At 48.1% G+C, this 17,270-nt stretch overlaps 1 protein-coding gene across 2 annotated transcripts in view; it reads left to right on the plus strand.

Annotated features, from left to right (window-relative positions):
• LOC106810585 (max-like protein X) overlaps positions 1-17,270 on the plus strand; it is a 54,728-nt gene that overhangs the window by 32,827 nt on the left and 4,631 nt on the right. For both annotated transcript variants that reach the window (XM_014813980.1, XM_014813979.1), the window contains exons 4-6: positions 5,349-5,546; positions 5,893-5,992; positions 6,467-6,551. In XM_014813980.1, the coding sequence (XP_014669466.1) occupies positions 5,349-5,546; positions 5,893-5,992; positions 6,467-6,551 (383 nt within the window). The remainder of the gene's footprint in view (positions 1-5,348; positions 5,547-5,892; positions 5,993-6,466; positions 6,552-17,270) is intronic.

Genomic DNA, 17,270 nt, shown 5'->3' on the forward strand with positions numbered 1-17,270 from the left:
ACGCATCCTATCCATGAATGCGGAGCAGGATTATCCGATTCTGCAAAAGGGCCTAATTGTTTTCAGCATATCATGCTTGCGGTCGTGTCCAAGTGATGACCTTTGGTTTTGTGCCTAGGTCGATAGCCACATGTTCTACAGAGGCCTCTCTTCCTTACTTTGTCACGTGCGGAAACAAATAATTGTGCTACTGCTCGTTGGTCTGACCAAGCAATAAAGTGCCAGTTTCGAGATATATCGCTGTACTTATCACCTGGTACTCCGCCCTAAACCATTGTAGATCTGCAATTGTGTCCGACCTATACTATTTACCAACTCTGCCGCTGTACCTCGATGTGGCTGGTGCCTCTAACTGGGATGCGATGGAGTAGTTCTCCCACAGGTCGTGTTTGTCGCAATTCCAAATTCAACCTTTTGTCATCACCGGTGAGCGTCTACCGGACCCTGGTGCCCTTTAATCATTTGCCTATAATAATGTTGCACCTCCTGTACCATGTTGGCAGGAACATCCCGCTGCTTTGCCTGTGGGTGGCCAAGGTCATCCTTTTCGGCCTCGGTACAGTTCATTCTTCATGTCTCCCATACTGGATCCCTGTGGTGCACTACCTGCAATGTCACCGTCAACAAGATGTGTTATGCCGGTATGTGTAGAAAACATGCATCTACACTACTTACCGGTACTTGTGTATGCAAATATCGCGGAGGTGTACTGTCATACAGCATTTTAATCGGCACTGAACTTTCCGTAGATGTGCCTCTAACCTAAGTAGTACATACTCCAAAATTTGTGGTACCATCATAACTACGAACATAGCCCATTTAAAGTAAGCCTCTTAACACATCGTAATAATCAATACAGTGAGCGGCTTAACACATGCATACCACGCGAACACGTTCTCTAACAACAATAGTAGTACTGTTACATAATTGCAATGCCCATGACCTGTGCATGTAGATCTATGAAAAACACGGTCCATAAGTTTCAATTGCTTCCTGGTATGTATCCGGCGCCGTAGGAATCTTGGTACGCTAACGTAGACCTCTTACGACTGTACATTCTTACTCTTATAGTCCCTGTCCTACCTGATCCCACGAGAATTGCTGGGCCATGTTCTTTATCCTTGACCATTGGCGAGCTGGCGCCCACCACGATAACGTAAGATAGACTTGTATCACTCAGTCAGTCACAGCTGTACATCCCGCACAGCGAGGCTATGAATAGTCACCACCGTTGTCTGCAAGTCTGTCTAGTATCGCGGACTTCCAGTCCTGTATCTGAATCCGCTCGTCACGGCTAGGTGTTTACAACGCCCAGCCGCATTTCGCGACAGGGCCATACGGCGCTAACTCTGACCACACGGCGCAAGTTTCCGGTATTGTGCTCTGACAGCTGCGTGGTGTAACTTGGCGACTTGTTGGTTGTCGGACGACGAATGTGCCTCCGATGAAAAAGTACGAATATATTGTCACCGACGTAACTGCCACTGTTGATAGTGCCTTACCGACTCGCAGCCACGCTGCCCACTCATGTAACACGCCAGTATACAACCTTAACTCAGAGTGAAAGATAACACATTATTTATTCTACACTTCTGTTCCGCCATCTCCAACTACACGATCACGACCACGTGACCTTCACACATACAGGGCTTGGGAACACATGAACAATACGCGTTGTGATCAGTATCCATAGCAATTTCTCACATTCTAGTTCATTTGACCTATTTACTGTTATAATTTAATATCTGCTTAAGTGATTTTTGTTATATTAAAATAAGAAAAACATGAATGTAATAGTTGGTTAAAAATGGTCTTTATTCAAAATAATAAAATATACAAAATAAGAAAGGTAAACGTTGAAATTACGTTTTGTTGGATAAATGATAAGAAGGAATCCAAAGCTGGTGTATTAAACCTGAATTAAAACTTTAATATATGTCACACAGTGTAGTCACATGCTTGCCAGAGAGAGCAAAGAAACGCGCACACCGCCTAAAACCGTGTGCTTACTCCGCGAGCAAACCAGATCCGACCCTATATCTCTCTCTATCTCCTCCTCAATCATCTCCTAGACCTCCTAATATATTAGCCCGCCAAAACTCCCTACATCCTGAGCAGCACATGTCCCCAGTTGCTTTGATCACCGTTTCCCAGACGCGTCCTATCCTCCATTTCACAATGACCGCTAGAAACGCCGCCAAAACGACGTTTAAATTCAATTCTCCTTATAACATAAATCTAGCCCAAAGATGCGCCGACGCTCTGTCTACATAGACTTACCATAAAATCAACCCCGCAGCCTAGCCCTTGCTGACTAATTCATGGAAACATTTGTAAACTAGTTTTACATTATCTGCCCCCCTCCTCCAAGCAACGAGACTACCGTCTGTAGCGATTCACCGTCCCCGGCTGATGTCTACACTCAGCCTAAGAAGCCAGGCGTAGCGCCAGGGGGTTCGGGGGTTCGAACGGAACCCCCCCCCCCGAGCCAGTCCCGCCCCACGGCCGCAACGAAGTCAAAAAAAATAATATTTGAACAATTTTGCAAGAATTTCAGCCTCAGGTCGCTCAGTTATTAGTGTAAAAATTGCATAACCTCATCTCCAATCGGGCGGGAGGTGAACAGTGAACACCCCCTCCCACACCCTCCCCCGCTCGGGGCTCGTCGCTTGGCTCCTTCGCCCTGCGCTTCGCGCCCGAGCAGGGGAGTGTTTTGGGGGGGTCCAGGGAGCTCCGGACCCCCCTTGCTCGCTGCAGAAAACGCATACTGAGAGGGTCCTAATTTAAAAAATTTTAGCCCTTTTGCGTACCCGACTCCCTTCGGCGTGCTCCAACTTTGGGTTACGGTTAGACCCCCCCCCTGGTAGCAAATCGCTGTACACGCACCCCTCCGATCAAAATTGGCCAACATTGAAAACAACCCCCCCATATTATAAAGCTGGTACGGCCGTAAACCTAAACCAAATTTCTAAAAAAATACTACCGCTAATACTTTCGTCTAACTCAACCCAACGAAGAAACGTATTATGTCCAATTAAACAACCCACAATCAATACTCAACAAACTACGATCAAATTACAATTAAAAAATACATATACAGCATAAAAGTTCTATACAAAACAAGTAATGAAAAGTCGATCACCATACACAGTCAGAAATTCAACACGATTTGGCCAGTGGAAGCATTTTTTATATCGCTGCAATTACTCTCATCTTTCGTCTTTTTATGCTGTAAGCGTATGTGGCATATGCGTATCCGACACGCATTACTGAAACAGTTTCCGCCATGGTGCTCCATATTATATCCCGGCCCTCCAACTCAGTGTTAGTTTAGGTACGCATAGTGCTCGTTTCTCTGCTTGAAGAGCACCCCTTATCTCAGGGCTGCCCAAAATTTTCTGAACCTGCCACCTTTCGCGGCCTTTTTGCGGGTATATTTCCTGCCTTGGAGCACCCCTAAATCCGAAGAGGTCCTGACGATGCCCGTATTCACATGTACACGTTCTGTTTTATCTGCTATCACAGATTCGAGAAAGTCGTTGTACTATGATGTCGATAGATGGCACTGAACTCCACACTACGTATAGACTGGTACCCGTTCGCCCACTTTCATTCTGGTACATATCCTTCACTACACTGACTGTAACGTTAAGTGTAGCGTGTTGAACTTGTCGACCGGGTACCATCTTACACTACGTAGTGAAGAAGTTTAGTGATCGAGGGAACTAGGGGCCAATATTTTTACTTTTCAAAATGAAATAATCCTGGAATGAGCTTTCAAACCTAGCACTAATTTCAGGAATTTGATCTCGGGATTTGATAAAGTTTTCTATGATATTCAAGATGAAAGAGAAGAGGAAAAACACCCCCTTTTTAAAGAAATCTCCGGGTGAAAAGTCAAATACACCCCCTTTTTTACAATTCTTGGGCCGGATTTGGTCTCGCGAAAAATACCCCTTTACCGGAGATTTTGGGAACACGCATGCGGTCTCTTCGACCTCGGAGTGGAGGGGCCGGGCATTATATATCATCATCATGTAAACCTCTTAATCCCATTATTACACACAGCACCGATGTGGACCTGACAACCTTTGTCACTTCCACAAATCATACAGCAAAAAAAAACGCAAAAATGATTTCATATTTTCGATTAAATGTTTTAGGCCTATCAAACTCTAATTAAAAATGTGTTTAGCAGTCTGACAATATAGTGTAAATGTACCGTTACGACAAATTCAAGAAAACGATCACACATTTTTACACAGTTTCACACAAAAGATTTTCCCACACAAAGACAAACGGTCACAAGCATCTACCATGAAAAAAAATACCGCGTACATAAAACAAAGAAAAAACATAAAAATACACATTCCTGATGATGTCACACTTTCACGTCCAGTTTCGACGGCATGAGTTTAAAGCTTTCCACCAATTAAATTCTAGAATTCCCTGAATTTTTTTTAGCCATTACAGTTCGCAATTTATCTTTCACGTCCTCTGTCTTTGCTCTGTCAGCCTTGCCTTCTCTGTTCTGCTATCTTCTCTCTCTCACACACAGGTGAAGACTCGGACTTGCCCTCGCAGTATCACAAATACAACACCGGCCCTTCCTTCCTTCACGCTGACTTACTCACAGTAGTTCCTACGCCGTGTGTATCCACCGTTCTCTCTTCCGCGTCTCGCTCTTTCCGTCCCTCTCTCGCTCTCTGTCATTTTTCGTCTCTCTCTCTCGCTCTCCGTCATTCTTCGTCTCTCTCTCTCTTTCTCCGTCTCTCTTGCTCTCTCGTCTGCTCTCCGTTTCGCTCTCACCAGTTTTCTTGCCAGCGGTGTACCCAGCGACTCCTCCTGTGTCTTCTTCCTTCTCCATCTCCCTTGCATAGTATGGCCCGTAGATCGGCATAGTGGAGTACCTTATGTTGCGTCCGCAAAGGAATACCCAGGTTTTGGACTGTCACGGCACCAAAATGTAACGTTGAATTACGTTTGTTGAATAAATGATATAGAAGCAATCCAAACTTGTGTGTTAAACTGAATAAATGTTTTTTAATATTTGTCACACAGTGTAGTCACATCTTGCATTCTCCCTATAACATCAATCTAGCCGCAGAAGATGCGCGACGCTCTGTCTACATAGACTACCACTAAATCAACCCCCCAGCCTAGCCTCGCTGACTAATTCATGCAACATTTGTAAAACCTATGTTACAATAACATTTCAATATTTTGGGAATCGAATCGAAGGAATCGAGATACAGATCGAATCGAGAGGTATGTGTATCGTTACAGCCCTAGTTCCTTAACATAATTATTAACACTGTCATAATCAATAATATTTCCCTAATTTGCAGAAGATGAAGATGACAGCGACCACAAGTCGAATATGTCGTACAAGGACCGACGGCGTGAGGCACACCAGCTCGCTGAGCAGAAACGCCGCGATGCCATTAAGAAGGGTTACGACGATCTACAGGACATGGTGCCTACGTGCCAGAACTCCGACGGCATTGGCTCACAGAAACTCAGCAAGGCTGCCGTGTTGCAGAGGTGTACGTATGAGGAAGATTAAGGTTGTTGCTGGGGCCAGTAGGAGATATTGTTCTCTAGAACAAAATCTTTTCTGGTTTATGGCTTGGTTTTCTTAACTCTATAAATACATTGTAGAAGTGGCTGATGCCACAGATGTACGCATATGTATACACATACGCATACAATATGTTGTTCGGCCATATATCCGAAAGGTTGACTTGCCAATATCTGTGGTACTGGCAATATCACGTTTCTTATCCATTTAGACATCGTGCTTCGATTATCTGATATTTCTGTTGATTTATTTCGTGTCTTGGTATCTGCCAATCATTCATGAATTATTTCATCTTTCTTTGTGTTATTTAGCTATCGACTACATACAGTTTTTGCTACGTGAGAAAAAGAAACAAGAAGAAGATCTTAGCATGCTGCGGAAAGACGTGGTCGCTCTTCAGATTATGAAGGCGTGAGTTAATAAATTTACATAATTGGCATCCATAAAGTAATGTTTCTGAATGTATTTTAATGCTTCCCAACCAGTTGCGCACTTGCCACCAGTCCTTGCCTAATAGTAAGTGTTTGTCTGTAGTGAAGTCAGTGTTTCAGCACATTCTTGTTATTCCATCCATCAAAATATACAACAATTACACATTTGAATTAACTTTCAATTTAAATGTTTTCACCTGTTCACACTGTCCCACTGACTTCACCTGTCTTTCATACTTCACGATACTACTTATACTACCAATTCCACTGCCACTACTACTACCACTGCTATTGCTAATACTGCTCAATTTTATCTTAAGTGGAATCAATTAGGCCCCTTTTTACATAGTGAAAGCTTGTTAAACCATCCCTATCTAAAATTCTCATTAAACCCCTCTATCTATGGTAGAGTGTATCATCTTTACCTGTAACAAGATTAAATGATGTGTTGCAGAAACTATGAGCAGATAGTTGCAGCCCACCAGAGTGCACCACTAGCAGGAGAAAACAATGTGTCGGATGACTTGAAGTTTCAAGTGGTAAAGTCTGCAATGTTATATTGACATTCTCCTCATGAAAATTCTTTATATAGAGTGTAAGAATTAGATTGGCTGTGTTTTCTATCAGCAGCCAATGCAAAGAACTAGTAGTCTAGAATACATATATCACTATGTATACCACAATATAGTATATGAGGAAAGATCAATGATAATAGCAGTGTGCAAATACAAGTGACAGCATCATGTAACTACGTCAACAAGAAGATGGTAAATTAAATTTCAGTCGTTGCATGATTGGGGGAAAGTGATGGTGTACGAGTGGTCTAAAATATGCTAGCCTTATTGTCGACACTTGCTGTTATACCATTAAGTACTGTAATGGTTTGTTAAATATGAGACACATTTTCCAAAATATTTAATTCACTGCTGCCTAATGTATCAGGTGTCTCTTCGGTAGATGAAAGCAATGATCGCAGTTACAAGCATGCACAGCCGCATGCGAGTACGGCTTACTAGTAATGAACTGAAAGAGAGACCGGACTGGACTAATGAAGAGCCTATTATAATTACAATAATCACTAACAGGGCCTAATCCAAGCCATTTTTCATACCGAATACCGGCGCCCAAATTACGACCCCTAGTAAAACGCCCAAATTACAAAATTCATTAAAAACACCCAAATTAGCAGAGTTCTGATGCAAATCTCTATGTTTCTATCATTATGTAGGCACTGTTTTATAATAAAATGCTCATAAGATCTATAATCTATTATCTGAATAAATTGTATCGACCAAATGCCCAATTTAATGTGATAGATAAGTGTAACGAATTTCGGTCTGTCGCAGCGTCACATCCCCGCGTTCTACCCCCTGCAGTCTGCCCAGCGTCCTTGGGTGATGTAGGCTTCGATGTAGGCCGAATCCCCGCATGCTGTGGCAGTGTACACGGGCTTGTATTGTGCCATACTCGTGACACTGAAGCTGACGTGCGTGTTACGTGTGATGCTGACGGACATGCGTGGAGATGCTCCGCATAGTCTCTAGCACACCCTGTCAAAACAGGTAGTCTCGGTATACCCCGAGGCCCCCATCCATGGGAAGCACCCATAGGTAAGCAACGCACTACTGATGTGGCTGCGCCCGAATGCTCGTTAGCGCCCCCTTTTGGTCGAGTCTCACGGGCCGAGACTCGAAAGACAGGGGAGGGTAGTGTAACGAATTTCGGTTTGTCGCAGCGTCACATCCCCGCGTTCTACCCCCTGCAGTCTGCCCAGGGTCCTTGGGTGATGTAGGCTTCGATGTAGGCCGAATCCCCGCATGCTGTGGCAGTGTACACGTGCTCGACACGGGCTTGTATTGTGCCATACTCGTGACACTGAAGCTGACGTGCGTGTCACGTGTGATGCTGACATGCTTGGCTGCCTTTTCTTGACGTATGATTGATGTGCGTGGAAGCCGTACACACATTCCGAGGCGTATATATACTGCGCTCTCCAGAGCACCGTCAGTCAGTCTGTAGCTAGTCAGCCAGTGAGCTAGTGACTGGTCAGTGGCAGTGGCCGGCCAGTATCAGCCTGGAGCTGAGAGAAGAGCTGCCGCGAGGAGGGAATACACAACGCAAGGTACAGCACTGCAACCACCGCCGACCACCACTGCACGGAATTGGCATCTCCCTACAGAGGATCGTCCTGGTAAGGCCTAGTGCCTAGTTGCATCTGTTATTATACTAGGGCGTTACGCTGCGAGGAGTATTGCACCATTTTTATGCTCACCCTGGTCTGTTGACCAGGGGAGAATAAAAGCCTCGGGCCTACTCCCGGCATGAACACTTACTTTTGAGTTGTGTTGTTTGTTCTTGTGTTGACTCATACAATCCAGTGGTCGAACAGTGGGAGCGTCCCGCGTGATGGGGAAAAAGTTACACTGGTGCCGTGACCAGGATTGTACACTTGGTAGACTGAGCTTGCTGCCTAGGCTGGCGGCAATGCTAACAGTCTCCGAGAGTCTACAAAGCAAACGCGCCCGTAGTTCAGGATAGCATAAGCACCTAACGTGTCGTCACTGGGTTTCGCTTGTTGGCACTGCCATCAGCTTTACCCACACCTCACGTTTCTGCCCACGGTAACTTGAGTTGTGTATCGTCACTGGGTTATCCCTTGTTGGCACTGCCATCAGCTTACCCATACCTTACGTAGGTCGAGGGTGAAGGGTGACTAGTACACCCCCCTATAGCCTAGGGCAGAGCTAGACTTATGCCCATTGCTACCCATGCAAAGCAGGTGGGAGGTCGAGAAACGCGGAGAGCAACCTCGTTGCCCCGTTTTCCGGTGTCACCTGCAGCAGAATATGGTGCTACGCATCCTGAAGAAACGGCCACCTTTCCTTCTTCGACTGGTGCTGCCAAGAGCCATGATGCTAGGCAGCGGTCGAGAAACGAGTAGCAGCAGGACGACGCACATCACCGACTACTATGAAACGCAAGTTCTCTGGGATGCCCTTGCTCGGCCACAGGCTGCATGGGAGCTTCCCGTTGAGATCGGCAATGAAAAGAGATGCGCAGGGAAAGGAGATATCGGCGATGAGGGGGACTGTGCCTGGAACTTGTCGTCAGAAGACCAATACGAGTCTATCATGCGCTCGGCTAGGCCGTCAGTGTCCCGCAGACCGGATGTGCGACCGATAGCCAGCACATCGGAGATCCGCGACCAGCGCCGGGAGACGCCGACGTAAGGAAGATGCCTGCCATCCGCAGAGGTGAGTGGAAGGTTGAGGCTCGGACCCGAGCACCTCAGCGACATCACACGGCTGATGCGAGATTTAATCCGTGAGGAGCTTCGGACGGGCTCAACTCAACACGTATTGTACGACCAGCTGTTGACCGTGGTCACGTTCGCGAAACAATTCAGGCAATATCTGATCGGCAGCCCCTTTATGGTGCGCAACAATCATGCCATGAATTTCTTGGAACGTTTGACCTGAAGATCGAGCACCGGTGGGGAAAACTTCACGCTAATGCAGTCGCGCTATCCTGCTTGACGGGAGCCCGAGCCTGCAAGCGTGTAGACTGCCCGAGTACTCCTCAACTGGGCAAGCGTGGCCTGCCATCCGGGTAGTGCGGAAGGTTAGGGGACGAGTACCCCGCGCCCTCATACGACCGTAGGTGCAGTCACGAGCCCGCGACCCTGCAGACGAGACCCTCTTTCGCTTGACGACTAAGCGAGTGCGTCAATGGCAGGAAGAGGACCGAACCAGGTATGCCAGTTGAAGCAAGAGTGTGGAGCAACCTCCATACTCTTCGCTGGCAGACGAGTCTTGGGAGGGGAAAAGGTACTTGGAGTGTTGGGACCGTCTAAGAGTATGGAGAGGCCTGCTCTATCAGACATGGACCCCGAGGTACGCCCCAGGAAATACCAGATTCCTCTTCATAGCCCCGCCGTGCCTCCGGGAGGAGCTCTTGCAGCTCCTGCACGGTGGAAGGATGTCGGGACACTTAAGGATACGCACAGAAAGTAAGCAGGGTTACATCAGCAATCTGTTGGCGCTCCATGGGAGAGGATGGCTATTGACTTTGTCGGGGCACTGCCCTCTACCGGGAGTGGGAATAAGTATGCACTACTCGCTTGTGATTATTTAACCAAGAGGGCGGAGGCGTATACTGTTCCCGATCAAACCGCGGCCGAGTGCCTGGTGACGCAGCTGTTCGCTCGACTCGGTTGCCCCTGCCAACTGCACTCCGACCAGGGTAGGTCCTTTGAGGCGAAGCTGTTCGCGGAAATCTGCAAACTCCTTGAAATAGACAAAACCCGCTTGTCCCCGTATCATCCTCAATCGGACGGACTAGTTGAAAGACTTAACCGTACCATTCTGGATATGCTTGCGAAGGTTGGAGAGGCACAGAAAAACGACTGGGATGAGCATCTCCCTTTCGTTATGGCAGCCTACCGTAGTACACCTCAGGAGAGTACGGGGGCGAGTCCGAATCTCATGATGTTCGGTCGTGAGGTTGGATCACCAGTGGACCTCATGTTCAACTGCCTGCCGGGACTGGAATATCCAGCCTGCCCGGTGGAATACGTTGAGTGGGTGAGACAATCCATTCGTGCTGCGCACCAGCACGCACGTACGCAGCTAGGAAAGGCAGAAGCGGAATTATGACAAACGTGTCAAACCGACTGCCTTGCCGCCTGGCACCTGGGTGTGGCGATACTACGTGCCTGCTTCTGGAAAACTGGGCACTCCCTGGCAAGGTCCGCTCCTGGTAACACGGAAGCAGGGGACGCTTCGCTGGGTGCAGGCTGAGAAGACGGACTCACCTAGTGTGGTAGCGGTCGACGACCTCAAGACCTATGTCGGGGACAATGCTCCGGAACGTTGTCCGCTTATGGAAAGCCGCCATTCCGAGGAAACATCTCCCGCGGAGACACAGTAGCATGAGGAAATTGACGTGGCAACCAGCGGGGACGTATCATGTGCCGAAACTGCCGTGAACGTCAAGCTGAGATAAGTGAGGTAAGCTGAGTCGAACCCCTTACGTAGCGAAGGACAGGGAAGCATGGTGATGCACGTGTCGTCGGCTGGCCCATGCAACATTCCGGCATGTGCATGGATAGCCTTAAGGTCGACCGAGGAGCGTGGGTTCTGTTGCTTACCCGAGCTCCAGGAGCATCCTTTAGTGTTTGCTGCTGGCCACGAGCCAAGAAGACAGGGCGGGATCGGGTAAAGGTTACCCTCCTCCCAGTGTGAGGCTACGCAAGGATGTCAGACCGGGTGCCATTCACCCGCCACTGTCCATGGTAAGTCTGTGCAGTCTGTAACCCCCCTAGAAGTGTGTACGTGTAGCGATATTGCCTGTCAAGACACTACAACCTACGTACCGCCGCCAGGTCGCGGAGGTGAAGGCATGCATAATATGCGCACTTGCTATTCCCAGGTTGCATTCCTTAGACGAATCGTACAGGTGGCTGGGTACGCTTCCTCGTTGACGCTACGAGTGGCAGTACAGGTACCGAGCACGGAGGGGATTCACGACCCCGCCCGTCAGCAGCGTTCGCTGCGCCGCTGGGGGATGGACTGGCAGGATTGGGTGAGTAGACTATGCCTGTCTATGTCGCCCCGAGCCGGTAGAGGGCAGAGCAATCCGAAAACCATCGACCCCTGTACGATATCGATGATGGCTCGACGGAATACAGCGCCTGGTATGTAGCCGGTCGTAGGCAGAGCGTACGACCCGCGGAGGCAAACACGGGTGGGAGAGGGGGCGTGCTTAAACGTCTTACTCCCACGGTGGAAAGCTAGTGAGCGAGGTAAAGGAAGGCGGGCATAGCTTGTCTCCCGTGTTCCCGGGGGTATTGGTAGCATAAGGCATATATCTCGCTATATGTGCGTGATATTGTGGGCGCCCAGGTTCTGTATATCCTCAGACCCCTTACTACGCTTTCACCGCAATACGTCGTTAGTGCAGTGTAATCCGCATTTTTCCTTGCACGAAGTTAAAAAGCGTAAAGCACTAGCGTAGCTCATCCCGTATGCATGGAATTTGGGAACGTACTGTGTACAAGTTATTGCTCATTTCGCATGCACGGGAGCCCGTGCCTAGTAGGAGCTTACTTCGGTATGCACGAAAATAGCCGGTAAAATTCACGTTGTGCCGCAAGTTCGGCAGGGTGAATAAGTGGAACTATACAAGTGTAGGTAGGGAGAGTAATAGTCTCTCCCCTGCAGGATGGTTGCGTCCACATATCTCTCACCCCTTTCAGTGAATCTCTATTTCCAGCCATCAACCCGAGGTGACCCACTCTCCGGTGATCGCTGGCAGGTGAGCACACAGGCACTAACCATCTCACTTTGAGCCATGGAAGCAGTCTTGGCGACGTCACACTCAGTATGTGCCGTAGCTGCATTGGTCATTGGACGCATACATGGTCGAGATATGCGCTATTTCCCCTGTATAGCGTCTCCCGATGTCATACTGATGTAGACATAGCAATGGTGCTGGACATCACTTGTCTGTGACACAGGCTTGAACGAGGCAGGATTATGATTTGCGTGGTAAACTCCACATTTTACTGTGTAAATATGGGAATTCCCTCTCGAGTTTCCCCTGCGGTCAGCATCAGTTCAAGTTATCCACGGTTTTGATTACAGCTGAGAAACAACGCGACAGCAGTCCCCGCTGATGGAGTTTGCTCTCCTGTTTTCTCCCGCGGAGTGCGCGCGAACGCACAGAAATCTCCGCGATACCGCTTGACGGCCATCGTGGGAGCGGCAGTGAGATGGCCTGAGAGTATAGAGGGTGTATAACGTCGAACTACTCTAGGGAGATGTCCACTGACCAGGCACTGCAAGGGTGGACCAGGGACATGCGTGGAGATGCTCCGCATAGTCTCTAGCACACCCTGTCGTAGCGGGTAGCCTCGGTTTACCCGAGGCCCCCCCGGCCATGGGAAGCACCCATAGGTAAGCAACGCACTACTGATGTGGCTGCGCCCGAATGTTCGTTAGCGCCCCCTTTTGGTCGAGTCTCGCGGGCCGAGACTCGAAAGACAGGGGAGGGTAGTGTAACGAATTTCGGTTTGTCGCAGCGTCACATCCCCGCGTTCTACCCCCTGCAGTCTGCCCAGGGTCCTTGGGTGATGTAGGCTTCGATGTAGGCTGAATCCCCGCATGCTGTGGCAGTGTACACGTGCTCGACACGGGCTGATATTGTGCCATACTCGTGACACTGAAGCTGACGTGCGTGTCACGTGTGATGCTGACGTGCTTGGCGGCCTCTTCTTGACGTATGATTGATGTGCGTGGAAGCCGTACACACGCTCTGAGGCGTATATATAGACTGTGCTCTCCAGAGCACCGTCAGTCAGTCCATAGCTAGTCAGCCAGTGAGCTAGTGACTTGTCAGTGGCAGTGGCCGGCCAGTATCAGCCTGGAGCTGATAGAAGAGCTGCCGCAAGGAGGGAATACACAACGCAGGGTACTGCACTGCGACCACCGCCAACAACTGCTGCACTGAATTTGCATCTCCCTATGGAGGAACGTCCTGGTAAAGCCTAGTGCCTAGTTGCATCTGTTTATTATACTCGGGCGTTACGCTGCGAGGAGTATTGCACCGTTTTTATGCTCACCCAGGTCTGTTGACCAGGGCAGAATAAAAGCCCTGGGCCTACTCCCGGCGTGAACACTTTTACTTTTGAGTTGTGTTGTCTGTTCTTGTGTTGACTCGTACAATCCAGTGGTCGAACAGTGGGAGCGTCCCGCGTGACGGGGAAAAACGTTACATAAGTATATATATTTTTATTTTATTTTTATATACATTTATTACGCTCGCTACTGTTATATATCTCGTGTTCTTGAGACATTCGAACACAGATTCCAATGACTGTCTTGCTGGTTACATATTATATTGTTCAAATAAACTTAAATCACACAGACACTGTTACAGGAGCGTGTAGAGGCTATCGTCCCGCCATAATTCTCTTCTCGACTAGTGGCGCCACCTCTTGGGCGTACAAAGAATAAACATTATATTAACGTTTTCCAGTTATCTTACATCTCCCTCCCTTACAAGATCGTACTAGAAGGCATAACTATAAACGAGCAACATTGAACAGTATGTTACTAAACGAAAATCAGTACACTCTATTGAATTGTGACCGTTATGGGAGGTCCTACACATAGTCACTAAATCGTAGAGGTGGTTTCCTGTTTCGTCCAGACCTTCGAACTGGTTCAGGACAGTCTTCCGACGTGACATTCATTATATTGTCACTGTTGTCATTCATGACAATAGAATCGTCATCTGCACAGTCAGTCAGGGTTTCAAGTGTTGATGGTACTTCAACGGGCGACTGGATGGGTGGCAGTGCAGTTATTGCCTTCTCGTAGATCTCCGGCTCTGTAGCTTCCTGAGTATTCGTCTCTGGAGTGATTGGTGACCATTTCGACGTTCCTGCAGTTGGTACCGTGGTTGGAGGGAATCTACGTCTCAGCATAATCCGATTTCTCACTGTCAGTAGGCCTGATGGAAGATGGATAACATACTTCCGATTCTTGAGGTTACGCTCTTGCACCACCCCGTATTTATCCCATCTTCTGTCACACCTGTTCTGTACTAAGACAGGATCACCTACACTGAGGACCGGTAGAGGTTTACCAGGGCGGTATTTCTCAGCTTTCTGGCGTTCACTGGATATCAACTTATCATAGTCAGCTAGTTGTTTATGCCAGTCTTTGCTCAGGGCACTCTTGTGAGCTGGAATTACTTCATTCACCAGGTGTCCATATAGGTGGACCGCAGGGGCTATCCCTGTACCCTTGTGGGGTGTATTCCTGATGGATAGTAGACCACGAGTCCACTTTTCAAAATCCACCTTACCATTCGTCACACAACTGCTTAGTAGGTGCTTTGCCTGTTTTACCGCATTTTCTGCGAACGCATTACTTTGCGGGTAATACGGTGATGAGGATATCCATCTCACTCCCCACCTCATACAGAAGTCCTGGAACACACTTCCACCATTCCCCTCTCCATTATCAGTGTAGAGCACTTCAGGCACTGCTGTGTCAGCGAATATCAGTCTTAGCTCATGGATCGTGGAATTAGCATCTGTTGAGCGCATCTCACGAACGATAAACCAGCCAGATAGCCAGTCGGTGACTATTAGAAATGTGCGACCATCACAATCAGCAAAGTCAGCGCTTATGAATTGGAACGCTTGCTTTGGGATTGTGCATCATCGGTTCTTTTGGCTGGCTAGGTAGGTCCTTCTCACACTGGTTACAAGACTGACAGAACTGTTCTATCATCGCATCAATGCGGGGCCAATATACTATGAGCCTTGCTCTAGCCTTTGTAGCTTCTATCCCTCTATGACCAGCATGAAGGTCCACCAGTGTTTGTTTTCTAAGACTGGTAGGGATCAACAGTCTTACGCCATGCAGTATAAAACCATCATCTGACATCGACAGGTGTTCACGTACGTTCCAGTACTCACTGATCGAGGCATCCAGGTCTTGCTTCTGGTCAGGAAATCCATTAAGTATTGTTTCCTTCAGTGTTTGGTATTCATTATCACGATCAGAGGCTTCTCTGATCGACTGGAGGTGAATAGGAACATCTGCTTTCTCCATGCAGGCTGTGCGGATTGCTCGTACGGTACGGAGTGTCTCTCGCTCCTCCTCCAGATCTGTTTCGTATGGCTCTTTCGTCGGGTACCGAGAAAATGCATCGGCCATCAAGTTGGTTTTACCTCTGATGTATTCGACTTCCATGTCAAATTCATGTGCTTGCATTAGGCAACGTCGAAGCCTCGGGTTGGTGACTTCGTCTAGTCGTCGATTGTTCGTCATCGATACAAGGGGTTGGTGATCCGTGTACACTTTGAACCTAGGTAATCCAACAAGGAACTTAGACGCCTTTCGTAATGCCCACGAGAGTGCTTTCATCTCGGATTCGATTGGCATGTACGTCTTCTCGAGTTCAGTTAGTGTACGGCTGCCCACCATGATTGGTTTCCATTCCTGGTTTCGTTGCTTCTGTTTCAGGACAAACCCAAAACCAGACTTGCACGCTGCATCGGTGTATAACTCGACGGGCTGACCAGGCAAGTAGTATGCGAGCCTACCAGGTTGTACTAGCATTTCTTTGACTTCGCGGAAAGCCTGCTTTTCATCCTCTGACATCTCAAACTTTTTGTCAGATTTTTTGAGTAGGTGTCGCAGGGGGGCCAGTTTGCCTGCCAATTCTGGATCATATGGCGACATTTGGTTGGCTAAACCATGAAAGGATCACATGTCTGTTATGCTTCTAGGCTCAGGAAATTCTCTGAGTGACTCTATCAGCGAAGGGCTGATGGTAAATCCATCTTTACTCACGATCACACCCGCAAACTCTATCTCTTGCTTCCTGAATACAAATTTCTTTTCGTTCAGTCTAATGTTCCTCTCACGACATCGCTCCAGGAACGCTCGGACATGTATCAGGTGGTCTTCATCATTCTTCCTATACACAAGGGAATCATCTACCACTCTTACGATGTTGTCTAGGCCATGAAGGGATTCTGACATGCGGCGGTTGTAGTGCTCTGAAATACTGTTTATTCCGAACGGCGCCCTCTCATACCTAAAACGTCCAAACGGCGTTATGAACGTAGTCAAGTCCTTCGATTCCTCTGCTATTTCGAGTTGGTGGTACCCTTTCTGGGCATCAAATTTCGTGAACAGAGATGCTTCGTTGGCTTGAATGTTCTGAACTGTCTCCAGGACAGATGGTGACTCGTAGACCTCGCGCTTTGAGAACTTATTCAGTGGCTTGAAGTTGACACATAGGCGGATGTCGTCCGAGTTCTTCTTTTGCTCCACCACTATAGAAAGCACCCACTCTGTTGCTTTAGTCTGAGGTGTTATAATCCTAGCCTTCTGGAGGTGTTCTAGTTCTTTCTCTAATTTAGGCATCAGTGGGTATGACACACCATAGGATCTGGTGGCTTTGAACGGCACCGCTTTTTCTTCCAGAACAATCTTGAATTTTTCCCCCTTCACAGGGTTTTCTAAGGGACCAAAGACATCAGCAAACTCATCTATCAAGTCCTGTCGAGTTACCTGGCTTGCTGGTTTCTGGACCTGGCTTGCTGGTTTCTGGACCTGGCATGTGTCTGACCTAGCCTTCAGGAGATGCTTCGGCTTAACCGGTATCGGTGGTTTGTTAGACTTACTGACTGACTGTGGATACCATAGCCTGTTCAGGCACCTGGACATTGTCAG

The sequence above is a fragment of the Priapulus caudatus genome, unplaced genomic scaffold, assembly GCF_000485595.1.
Source record: "Priapulus caudatus unplaced genomic scaffold, Priapulus_caudatus-5.0.1 Scaffold455, whole genome shotgun sequence".
Classification (NCBI taxonomy): Eukaryota; Metazoa; Priapulida; class Priapulimorpha; order Priapulimorphida; family Priapulidae; genus Priapulus; species Priapulus caudatus.